The 13029-nt window shown below is 35.4% G+C and overlaps 1 protein-coding gene across 1 annotated transcript; it reads right to left on the bottom strand.

Annotated features, from left to right (window-relative positions):
* Positions 1 to 388: 388 nt before the first annotated feature.
* Positions 389 to 11105, bottom strand: LOC113506601 (alpha-1,3-mannosyl-glycoprotein 4-beta-N-acetylglucosaminyltransferase A). Its single transcript, XM_026889438.1, has 10 exons — positions 10939 to 11105; positions 8900 to 9005; positions 6485 to 6693; positions 5400 to 5512; positions 4648 to 4876; positions 3348 to 3560; positions 2832 to 2939; positions 2372 to 2571; positions 1967 to 2180; positions 389 to 1789 (listed from the first exon to the last, which is right to left on the bottom strand). The coding sequence occupies exons 1-10, from the start codon at positions 11026 to 11028 to the stop codon at positions 1751 to 1753; spliced, it is 1521 nt and encodes a 506-aa protein (XP_026745239.1). The 5' UTR covers positions 11029 to 11105; the 3' UTR covers positions 389 to 1750.
* Between the last annotated feature and the right edge of the window lie 1924 nt (positions 11106 to 13029).

Raw genomic sequence — 13029 nt, 5'->3', positions numbered from 1 at the left:
ACATTCAACAGTTGTAAATAAACATTTATCATTCGCATCTCCCGATATGATATCCCCAACCGACGGTAAGAAGCGTACTCAGTCGGTTTATCTAAAATCCATTTTAACGACTGTCAAAGATCGACGTATGCCAGTCGGGACATAAGGTTTAACGTGCTTTCCGAGGCACGGGGGGCCTGTATTCATAAAGAAGTACATGACAAGCACCTAAATTATAGCACCAATAAAATAAAATAATACCATTTGAAATTCCGTAGCGTAATATTAATTAGAATAAGGACAGGTATCAAAGTGCGCTACTAATCGAATTCCGATAGAACTAATCCTAATACAAGTGTTCCTAATCAATAACTTATCACTAATCAGCTTTTTAGAAACAGTGACGCACTATCTGCGTCTATTGTCCGTAGTCACGAAGAAGTGTCGAAAGATAAGACAGATGCAGCGAATATTGCGTTAGATGAAATTAAACTTTATTTCGATAGGCTTATTGATGAAATTGATCTAACTGCAGAAGGAGAAGCAGTTGAACCGAAAATCGGAGGTGACAAAGCTTTTGTTCCATATGATGATGTTTAAGGAGACATGATTGTCTCAGTGAAGAATGTTGGTCATATAGTTGTATATTTTGAGAGTTGACTTTTAACAGATTTGATTAAAACTCTTTGTACCCGATGACGATGGGTTCTCCCAAGGAACAATGACAGAATGCGGAACCAAATAGATAAAGACAGATGTATAATATTTTCAGATTATGTACACATATAATGTGCAGGTCAAAAGACTCTTGCCATCTCTTACGATTCAGGAACTGCATACCGAACTCGGTCATATGTAACAAGGTATGTATATTATAGCGCTTATTCCCCAAAAGATTATATAGAAACATGTACAGAGGTCTATAGAAGTATGTATAGGTATATATACAATTTGAATGATACGAAGCGTGGAGTAAATTGTCAGACACAACTGAAGAAGACGAGAAGAAATGAATGAATATCGAAACGGGTGCAAGTGATACAAAGAAATTTCAGCAGATTGCGAAAAATACTGCAAATTAAGAATAGAATGGAAACGGTAATTATAAATTAAGTAAAGAACTAAAGTCAACCTTCATAGTTGTCGAGTAAATTAATCAGGCATTCGAATAATATTACATAATAACTTACTTTAAGAGATTAAAGAAATTTAACGATATTTCAAGTATAAAATTTGTTAAGAGAAAACCCGGTCTTATTCCACTTCTTGGTATGGTAGAGGAATTTCTCCGAGAAACAATCAATTTAATTCCAGTACAAATTTCGACCAACTATCTTTATATTACATTTCTTTCGTGTCATCAAACAGTAGGGTTATTTCTTATAGACCGGGATTGTCTCTAACATGTTACATATCTTGAACGACTAAAAGAATTTCCGCGAAAGGGATCTAAACTAAAACCTACCGATCGCAGGCGAGCAAATTCGGCCGCACCCACGATTATGGAAGACGTTTGACTTTATTTTCGATCGTTTTAAAATTATTTATACGCATCGACTCCAATTACCTTAAGTTATCAGCATATACATTCACGTTTACAGGAATTTAACTAATAAGGCGTAAAAATATAGGGGTTTGGATGTTGATCTTAGGTCTAGGTGAATGACTACAGACTAGGTTACTTGGCGATGTGCGCTCGTTGTACCGTTTACAGCGGGGGTACTCTAATGAAGTTCCGTAGTATCCTGTCCCAGGGCGTCTTGGTTAGTTGTCACCTGCTCTCCGGCACTTGGTACACCTTGAGGTCGATCTGAAAGAGAATCTTCGTTTTTACGTCCTGCTTTTGATGCAAACTAATAAAAGGGCAAACTATTTGCAATGGGTTTAGAAAATCTTAATTTCGATTTCAACTCGAGACCCATTCGATCAATGTGATTGTAATATTACTGTAAGTATTTCTTTGATAGATTGTTCGAACCATGCTTACCTCGCAAAGAATGACCCAGAACCGGCTGTCCGAGTTGACACGCAGCCTGAACGCTGCCACCGGACCCATTTTGAGGTCCCCCTCAGCCAACCCAAACTCGTCGAAGATGCCGACAGGGGTGAAGTTGCTATTACTTTTCCCCGGAAGGGCTTCTACAGTGGTGTCGTAGAACTTGTCGGATACGTGTTCTACGTTCCCACTGCGGAAGATGTAACTGAAAACAATATAACTGCTAAAGAAAATTCTTTACAAGAAATTGGAGATAATCATCAAAAATGTTAGTTCAGGACACACATTTTCAACATAGGTTTTTCAACCTTCAAACTTTCATCCGGGTTTCATCATTGCTAAAGATGTTAGTAAAAAAAAAACTTGTTTGTAGAGAATGAATTTGAGGAATCTTACTGTGTGATGATGACAGGCCTGTGGAACCAAAACTCCACCGCATCGCCCTTCTTCGGTTTCACTCCCCAGAAGTATGTTTGGCCTTCGTAGGCTCTTCTGAGGGAATGGTCGGCATGCTCGACGATATCACTCTTGATCGACTGCAATTTGGGGTTGGCAAGATGAGGGTAGAAGGTTGGCACAGTTCCGTAGTGAGAATCCTGAGAAACAGAAATAATATTTGAAAATTAAAATGATCTGATGACGATAGAATGGATAGCAGTTTAAATGACAGTAGAAAATGTTTTCCATCTTGAAAATATTTAATTTCCGATGGAATTATTGATCTTTGTGCCGTGATTATTATAACCCGATTTACAAGGTTACAACTTAGGTAGCACAAATAAATAACCGTAAAAGAGAAATAAGGTTTCAGTAAATACTCATCAGAGTAGATCACTCAATGACATGAATACAGTACCTTGACTTTTTGAATTTTTCCTTTCAACGACGAGTAGAGTCCAATATGTTGAAATAACGACGATTTGAATTTTGGTCGAATTTTCTCTTTAGCCTCTGCACACATTTTCTGGAAAAATCGATTCACACAATTAATTTGATATTATGAAATAAGCTAGGAGTAATGTTGACTGCCAATTGCCTTATGAAAATTTACTATTATGGCAACAGATAAAAAAAAAATCCAGATACAGAAAAAAAAATGTCTAAATCTAATAAGTTTGTTTCCACCACCAGCTGCAGGTGAAACAATGTAGATCCCCCCTGCATTGACGTGAATGGAATTTTAATCTCCGTACAAAACATTTTGATTACTAACCTAGCTAACAGCAGTAATTATCCATCTTGTGTACGGTAACTAGCAAGAAGCAAAGAATACCCGCTCTTATGAAGGAGTTGAAAATTTAATGTTTCTGATACACTTAAAATGATCGATGTTGATGAAGATATAGAATATTTTGAAGTACATGATACCTACAGAGGTCTTTTCGATGGTGCAGACGCGATCAGCCAAGTAGCTCTCGAGAAGCCAGTCTATAGGCATGTTGTTATAGAACAGCTGGACGTAGGTGATGAAGTGAATTAGATCGGAGGATCGGAAGAACTTCCCGATGCCGCCGACGTGGCAGTACTCGATGAAAAACCAGCGAGGATTAGCCACGGAGGTTGCCGAAGTAAACTGTTTTATTTCCTGGAAAAGACGAGAGAAATTCTCAGTGCTGCTGGTACTTTAAGCTCAAAAAATCATGCTAAATAATAAAAAAAATCAAATGAATAATGTGTACGCAGTGACAAGTAAAATGAATGAATCCAAGTATCCTACAAGCTTGATATAAAAATAGAAGCGGATTAGGATTTAAACTCACGACATTTTGGACATATTCCAAACCAAAACCGAAGGACCATTGCCAAAAAATGCCTGTCAAATACCCAAGTTGAAGTTACATGTTAAGGGCAGCGCGGTTTAAGGATATCGCTCGCAACGGCAAGAAAATTATTTCAAGTAACAATTGCAATATAGTTCGAATTCGCAAAGCAACTTAGATCGCAGAATGCATATTAAAATTAAATTATAATCTAAAATTTTTAAATGCCTTCTTAGTTTAAAAGCAACGTCGATGCTTCAGGAAAATAAGAGAAAAAGTTTGCCAGACGCCAGTCAATTTGCGATGGAACTGATTAGCTCCTCGTTTCTCGGCAAACTTTTATTAGTTATTGAGCTTCAAAAGTTTGGATTTGTCGAAAGCTTACTATCAAAGGACTGAGCTGGGTTCTTGAAGTCAATAAGCTATGAAAGCTTGAAGATAGCTAAAGAATATTAAGCTTCTGAGGTAATTTTAAAGATGAAATTTCGGATTAAGATCGAAAGGTTTTCTCTAGCGCTCATCAAAATAAAAAATACGTCATTTACTATAAACGTAAGTCTTGATCAAACGATAGAGGTTATCATGGGACAACAGATTTGATTAGCCTTCCTGAAGACTAAGCTAACCAATCTCAAAATTTGTGTTCCAAATGATAGACTGCTACAAATAAATTTCTGATTTGCAGAGAGGGAATTTGGAAGATTAATCTGCGTACAATTGCTTGTCATTTACCCATGAGAAAGAGTAGAGACATGTTGTGATGTACGGTAAGAATGTTAATAGAAAGAAAACGATTGCATCAATTTGAGATTGTCTTAGAAGGTCCAGCTCAATCCTTTGAATTATCATGGAAATGAATAAATGCATTCGAGTCGATCACTCCTTTTTAATTCCGTTACTACATGGACGTACCTGTATGTAGTTATTTTTCGCGATGACATCGTCCTCCAGCATCAAGTAGAAAGTGCCCTTCGACTGAGCATAGGCCATCAGATAGATGGTATCCAGGTTTTGCTTGGTCCTCCATTTCACGCGCTTCATCGAATCCCCTAAGGTCAGTGGAAGGGCATCAAAATCAGGGTAGTATGCTGGAGGAGGAGACAGCACTTCTATCAATCCCATTTCGACCTGTTTCGGAAACCTGAAAAGGAATATCAAAATAATTTTTGGTCTAGTTCAGGTCATAAGGAACAAATTTGATTGAACTCGCGATGCAACATTTCAAAGTAAATATGAGGCGTTCCGAGCTATCTAAACAAAAGACAAACGCAATTGTGTACAGTGAGGGCAATATCTGTTCCCTATTCAGACGTTTTCCTGGAGCGGAAATCGAATTCAGTGTTCCGAGCGCAGCGGGCGGACGTATCGCTGGCTTTCTGAATAACTGTGATTGAAGAATAAACGTTGTTCAGTGGAGTGCACCGGTCGCGGGTTGATAGTAATGAAAATGTCGATCGGAAAATCATTCAAACGATACAAGTTTTAATCAAAGTTGTGACTTTAAATTGAACTTTGTTATTTTGAATGTAAGTTGAATTTAATTGCAGTTTAGTTGATTCATTTACGGATGACCAAGCTGCCGTGTCAAAGTCGTTTAAGTAAAAAAAAATAAGCGTAGATTTGCTAAAACCGATTCTGATGAACAGCTTGCTACTAATACTTACATATTTTCAATTTGTCTTGCCGTGTGTAAGATGTATTCCAGGTCTGTCTCTCCAATCATGACAACAATAAGGGTTGTATTGACATCGATATCACTCAGGCCTGCCACCAAATGCTGTGGAAATAGTTTTCTATTAGACTCTTCAATTTAATATTTTTACTTCAAGAAAAATATATATTTATCTCTTAATATATATTTTTCTTCTCCATAAAAATGACATTGTAGAACCGTGTAATTAGATTTCATATTTTAACGTTTTGTAAGAGCCCAGAAAACGGCCTACTTGAAATACATTTTTTTATTTTGATTGATCTGATGTAGTTTTTTGCAAAATTAGTCCCAAACGTTTCGTCAATATCTGGTGAAAGCTATCACGAGCGTAAGTTTCACTTGCATTGCCTCAATTCTTTGAATTGTTTTAGGCTTATTACCATACTAAAACTACTACAGTGCATCTTAAGGTTTCTATTGACTTTAAAACCTTGAGAAATCCCTACATCATATTGTGATATCTGTTGGGACACTCTCAGAAAGACAAAGTGAAATAATAATAAGGCGCTCTTTGGAAAGCACTTTCGAACAATTCTTTGAATGTCTTCAATATATTTGTGCATAGAGTACTAAGAATTGTTGGAGACTTTGCTTTGAGGAAACTTTTACCCCGGGGAGCATCTTCTGCACTCCAATAAAGAATGGATGGAAGTAGACAGAGTATTGTGAATGGGAAAAATCTTGTTTTGTTGGATATCGAACTGAAGTTTGCTTTTAAATAAAACTTTATTTGCTTAACGTCAAATATTTTCGTTATAATATCTCCAAAATTGTTCAAGTTGATTTTATTTAGTAATAAGTCCGATTTCATCGGTGTCTGTTGTGAGAGACAGTGTAACAGAAGTAATCAAGACCAAAACTACACCGAGTGTCAAAAATGTAGACTAATTCAAAAATGTCAGTTGTCTGCCCAGTTTCGATCTTCAAAATCAAAAAGTTTTTATTCCAAATAGGTCGTTTTCGAGGCACTTTTAAACATTACAGTAATGTTAATGACTCTAGTTGCTGGCTAATTCACCTGTGAATTCTACTTACCCTGAGAGTGATAAGGAGGTAACTTTCTTTATCCCTCTTAACAGTCGGTACTCCAACCACAATATCGGCGTAGGTCCTGCCTCCCCTCATGTGGAAAACTGGTTTCAAGCTGTAGGGATCGTTCATGAGGTGAGGGAGGAGCTGGTACACAAACGGGGTCCGCAGTTGCTGAAGGTTCTTCGTGTAGATGCCGGCAGCAGCTCTCGTGCCTAGGAGAAGAAACGTGATGAGTGACGATGAAGACGATTGAAGAGTGGAAGGTCTTGGCATGAGTTAAAGAAAAAGAAAAATGGATTTGGACTGAGTGGTGTCCTTTGTGTTGGATGGCGAAAAAATTTACAAGAAAATAGGGTGTTGCGTCTTTTTGCGGTTTATAATGATAAACCTTCTTCAAAATTAGTAGGTAGTTTAAGTTTTTTTTTATATAAGTATTGACATACTTATTAAAGTACATACATTAAGAAATAAAAGAAAAAACATTTTGTACTTAATAGTAGATCACGACACAGGGATTTAATTACTTAAAGTGGGAGTCTGTTTTAAAACAAAAAAAAAACTTTAGATTGATATCTGTCAAATTTATGCATAAGGCATCAATGATCTGTTCAAATATTTTCGGCCGCCGCGCCGCGATTTTGCCGCGCAGTTTCTCTGCCTAGTGCGTTTTCAGTCTAAAATGATACGTCAATCACACAGCCCAGTTCCAGTTCAACACCGCAAATGCATTAAGTTTTAATTTTGGATCTATTTTGCGATTCAAATAATATTGATAAAACTTGGCCCGTTTGGGGAAACGATATAGTGACCAAACTAAAATAGAATGCGATGCAAAACGCTTAAGTGGTGATTTAAATCGGGTTGGTTTGAATATATCCAGATTTTGAATTGACGTGTTGTATATTAAGAGAAAAAACAGCCTTTACAAAGAGTATGTGTCTCGTATCTATTTTTGCTAATTGGAAATCTTCGCATCGTCATGATAAATGCGATAATTATAATGTGTTAGAGTCATTAGCTTGGTTTACTTTTGTGCGAACATTTGCTCTTAGTGTGACGATCAGGAAGAGAATCAAGAATCAAGAATCAAGAATATTTATTTGTTAAACATAGGTACATTAAATGCTGGTGTTAAAGATACATAAGGAGCGCTATGTTTTGCCATGAAGGCGTACAAATATAAAAAAATAAGTAGAGAGAAGGAATGGTGTTAAAAAGCCATTTTTTTTTGTTACTCTACAACTACTTAAATTATTACTTTTAAAAGTACTTTCTACAAAAAAAACATGCATGACAGAATATTTAAAAAAACCTTAAGAAAAATACAAAAAAGAAATGCGTTGCTGAGAAAGCGAACGCGCATTTGAGATATAACAGTTCTGTCAGCAGATAACGGATATGTAAGTCTACATCAAAAGTGGCTCTACTTATTCGTGTAATATTACACACGGTGCTCGTCACGTGTCTAGATCAGATTATAAAAGAAATGAGTTATTTCTCAAAAATATATCTATGTATTGACGTTTTTATGTTTGTGTTCGCTTATCTCCGGCAGGATAATTCCGTACTTCAAATTAGGGAATACTGCAAGTTTCATCAAAATCGGTTCAGCAGTTTTTGAGAAAGAGTTTGAAGTCAACCGTGCAACCACGTTTTTCGTCAACAAATATCATATGTTTGCCTTTAATCTTTGTTTTATTCCTTAAAAAAAAACTAAGAAGAAACTGCTTTATGTCAAATGTGTGCTCGCTCTAAAATGGCGGATTAAATGTCAGCCCAGCACAACTCGCGATACAAGAAAGTATCGCCAGCATAATGCCTAGCTATTTAATTTCCCCATCGTGGTCTACCCGCCCTTTAACTTTACTGGAGCGGTAGTGGTCTCGTGGGTTTCAGATTTTAAAACCAGAAACTATATTCACATGCCAACTCGAACAAGTCCTTATAAAAGTTCAACTACATCACAATTTTTTTTATTTACAAATAGTGATCTTGCTACATTGAAATAAAGATGCTTTTTACTTACACAATCAATTGGTTTACTTAGTTTAGTTGAGCTCGTAAATAATACTGCACTATAAGGAACAGTGGCGTCTTTGCTGCTTCTACTTTTTCTACGTTTTCTAATTTAAGCAGTTTTTGAAGTGAAAACTTCTTAAGCATCGTACACTTTTTGGAATGGGGTAAAAATGTTCAACTTGCGTTGAGACGTGACGTGATCGAAAGACGAAAACTTCTACCCCAATACAGTATCGAAAGCGTAATAAATAAAAGCTGTATTATACCACATAAATGATAGTAGTTTAATACTAATAATTACTGCCGAGCAAAATTATTCTCCAAAATGCTCAACGTTAATATTGAAGTTTTCACTTCTGCCGGCACTCCAGGAGCTCGGCGTTTCGTTTTGTTCCTTACCAGACATGTTTTTGAGCAGAGCCATGACTTCTGGTGTCATAGTCGTTGCCGGCAATTCGTAGGCGTGCTCTGGAGTGCTGTTGGCGTGTTCCGCAAGGAGTTTTGCCTAGAAACATGAACCTTCTTAGTACCTAAGAATATTACTTTCAGTTATAAAAAATCTGAGAGGGTGTTCTTGAAGATTCACTAATATTAGTCAAAGGATTTTCAAGCTGAGACACGATTTTTTGTCATATAAATTACATCTAGAGATTTTCTGGTTCAGAAAAAAGATATAGGAAAAAAATTTAAAAAGTTGGAATGCATAACCCTATTAAGGGTATAAAAATATATAGAAATCTTCAATCTATTAAATATAGATCTATTAAGATAAATAACATACCTAATACAAGAGGAATTAGTAGTAAAATGTTGTTAAGGGTTTTTTATTGAATTAAAATCGATGAATATGGAAAGATAGAATTTGATAACATTATATTTTACGAGACAACAAGAGAGAGGAAATGATACAAACATCTTTAATATGAAAATACTGAACATTAATCATAATATCACCAACTTTATCGGTAAAACAAAATTACGAAGGAAAAAGATCATGGCCCAAAATTTGTTCCAAAATTTAATTTCTTTGAAAACGATATGGATTGCATACCTCTTTGGTGGGATTTACTTGGAGTTCGGACCGAAACCGTAAGTATCAAGGAATTTTAATTAGACTTAGCTGAGAGGAGACCAACTAGTCGGGCAACAAATCTTGGGACTGGTTTTACAAATTTTACAAGGACGGCAGAAGCTTTTTGAAACATTGAATGAAATAAAAGGAAAACAATTATAAAGGTAAATGTACAAGAAAGTAAACTTAATTACTTTTTTACTTTTCACCTTTCATGGACAGATTGGCGTGCACTTGGAGAGGCCTATGTCCAGCAGTGGACTGCGATAGGCTGATGATGTGATGTGATGTGGACAGATTTGTGGATACGGTATAAAAATTCGAGACAACATTGAGATATAAGAAGCTCTTATAAAAGCTTAAAAGTAAAACGTGTAGTGACAATTGGGGGCCTACTACTTTCAAAGTGAAACTTTCAGTTTCGTTAGAAATACTGTAATAGGAACAAGTGATAGACACCCTGATGAAGCTTTAGACGTAGACTCCAGCCTGGCTTAAGTAGAGGAACAAAATCACACAAAAATATGCAAAATTTGACTATATCTAATAACTGAAGTTAGAACCGTGGTAGACCCCTTGATGAACTACGAATCCAACCTACCTTAAGTAGAGGGAGAAAATCACACAAAAATATTCAAAATTTAACTAAATCTAATAATATAAATGTTTATAGTCAGTCAGACTGATTTAGAAACTATAGAAAGTAAAGATGATAAAAAGAACTTAAGTTTGATAATGAAGGCTAAAAACATCACTTGCTAGTAATAAATTTACTAGTAAGTGACGTCATACGAGATTTTAAATCTTCATTTTTTGTTCACGAGGTAAAAGAAAACAAGTATCTATCCAATTTATTTTTTGGAAATCTGTTAAATGATCTATCGTTGCAATATTATATGAATTTCCAAATATTTAAAGTATAATAAATAAAATGTCCGCTTAGCAAAACCCACGTCACGAACTGGTCGTATCGCGGGCAGAATGCTTAGCTGTTAATTTCCCCACTAAATCTAACTTAGCGAAAGTCTTTAACGGCATAGTTCGTCTTAGTGGGCCCCTAATTTTGAAACCGGATAAAAAATAGAAGAAGTAAAAAGGAAAAAATGTAAAAAAAATCGTAAAAATACCAAATCATAACAGAACTTCTTTTTCAATTCTTGTCTTATGATTTCATGATTCAATTTACATTCGAAAACAGTCATCTGATCATTTAAACCAAGATCTGTTTTTGTTTTTAGTCATCGATACAATAGGTACACACAACCTTTGAAACCTTTAAAGCTGATAGTCAAATTTTTTGCTCCATCTATTTCTACCCTGGTTTCATACATAGACATAAAGACAACTGCTTTCTATATATAATCACCTGTAGCGTGATGACGTCTTCGTGCCTTCCTCGGTATTGTGTCTCTAGGAACTGAAGGTGTGACTGCATCCCAGCCAGCATCTCTTCCATCTGATCCTCGCGCTGAAGTCGAGCTGCAACAAGACCAAAGCTTAGTATATGCTCTTTAAACAGCTTATGATGGAACTAAGAACGAGTTTTCATTTGAAACGAGACAGTTTTTAGATGGACTTGTGTCTCAAAATTTATGAAGACTTGACCTGATTATGGGAGAGCCCAAAAAATTGAGAGGCGTCATCGGTGCTCTGTACTTCAAGACAATGCTTTATTCATGTCTTTTAAATACCGATGTTTACAATAAGGTAAATGCAAGTATTGTTAGACGATTTATCCAAACTGTCTTGAATTAAATGAACACTCTTGTTTTTACTACAAATATAAGGCTAAAAAACTATATCACTAACTAAATGAAACATATAAAAGTAGAAGGAAGGCACTCAGACTACGCCTGTGGCAATATTAGGAGATGACGATCATAATTGAAGGAACTTCCATTCCAATTTCCAATTAATATTTTTGACGAAAATTTGGCTTGTTTTAGCACTTCCATCTACTTGCTTATGGTCCATGATTTCAAAATAAAAGAATTAAATATATACGTGGTTACTTTTTAATTACTGCAATAGTTTAAACGATTTTTTTATGTACTTGTAAAAGTAACTACGTCTCGTCAAATTACATAGAAATTTAAAAAAAAAACATTGTAGCAAACAAGAAACCAAAATTCAGGGAAGGAGGAATACTATAAAATAAAAATAAAAAAAAACCTTTCATGGCATTCCTTATTCCTGCACTTTAATTCCTAATGGTCTGTCAAGAAAATAACAAAAAAAAACGAATCTTCATAAGTCTTCGATGTGATGACGTCACGCTCCGACAGGCGATAGACAACCGATTAAAAAGAGTCGATTAAATACGTCTTTTCAACGGGGGTCTAGTCACCCGCCGCAACGGAATATACTGCTACAAACCGCTTTGAAAAAGAAACATAAAAAGAACAAAACACAAAGAAAAAAACTTAACTATACTATACAAAACACAAACAAAAAGAAAAATAAACTTATGTATACTAATAAATATTGTAAATTTGAAATTATCTCTGTCTGTCTGTTTCGATTTCACGCCAAAACTACTGAACCGATTGTAATGAAATTAAGTACATTGATAGTCTAGAGATTGAGAAAGGCTGTAGGTTACTTTTAAACCAGAAAAAGTTTTTTGATCATGGGTGTCAAACTTTATGAAACTTTTCATATCATTGTTTATTTGAAATAATTAACTATTAGTGTCAAGACTACATTTTAAACCGGCATGCCGTCGGAAACGGGAACGACCGCCTGCGTTAACTGAAGTCCACGCAGACGAAGTCGCGGGCAACAGCTGGTATTCAATAATTCCGTATGCTTGTACGCTATATACTCTGCCAACGATTATGCTAAAATAATACTTATTACCCTGTATTTAATTTACAGAACTCTCAAACTTCATTTTTATAACAAAATATATCACACATTGCTAGTGGACGCTAATACTTGTAACTAAAATAGATATCCATATATGTATATGATAGTTCGAAATTAGTGCCGACACTAAATAACATTAATTGGGACAATTATCGAGCTCACAAAATTAGCATGATTGATTTAAGACGAATTAAAAAACGAAAAAATATTAGAAAATTAACAATAATATTTTTCGCACAAAATATAACGATCTTATCCTGTATCAAAGTGAATAAACACTAATTAATAAATTGAATTATCAATATACGATTTCGTATCAATATTCACCTGAAACCGATAATATTTTTCTCCATAATGCCATCGGTAGAACCCCTGGACTCTAGAATGCTTTCGGTGAAATGAGTTTGTCATCTTTCCCATATGGAACCATTTGTGAAACTGTTTAAATATTTAAAACAATTGGATAGATGGTCCTTGATTAAGAAAGAGTTTTGATGCAAAAGTCATTCAGAGGCAGGGGCATTTAAAGGTCAGCAAATAAGATTTTATGTCAAGAAATAATACGGTTTGCAAGTACATATGAAAAAAC

Source organism: Trichoplusia ni (assembly GCF_003590095.1).
Source record: "Trichoplusia ni isolate ovarian cell line Hi5 chromosome 20 unlocalized genomic scaffold, tn1 tig00002196_group19, whole genome shotgun sequence".
Taxonomy (NCBI): Eukaryota; Metazoa; Arthropoda; class Insecta; order Lepidoptera; family Noctuidae; genus Trichoplusia; species Trichoplusia ni.
The sequence above is the reverse complement of the archived record's forward strand: the minus strand, read 5'-3'. Positions and strand labels throughout refer to the sequence as shown.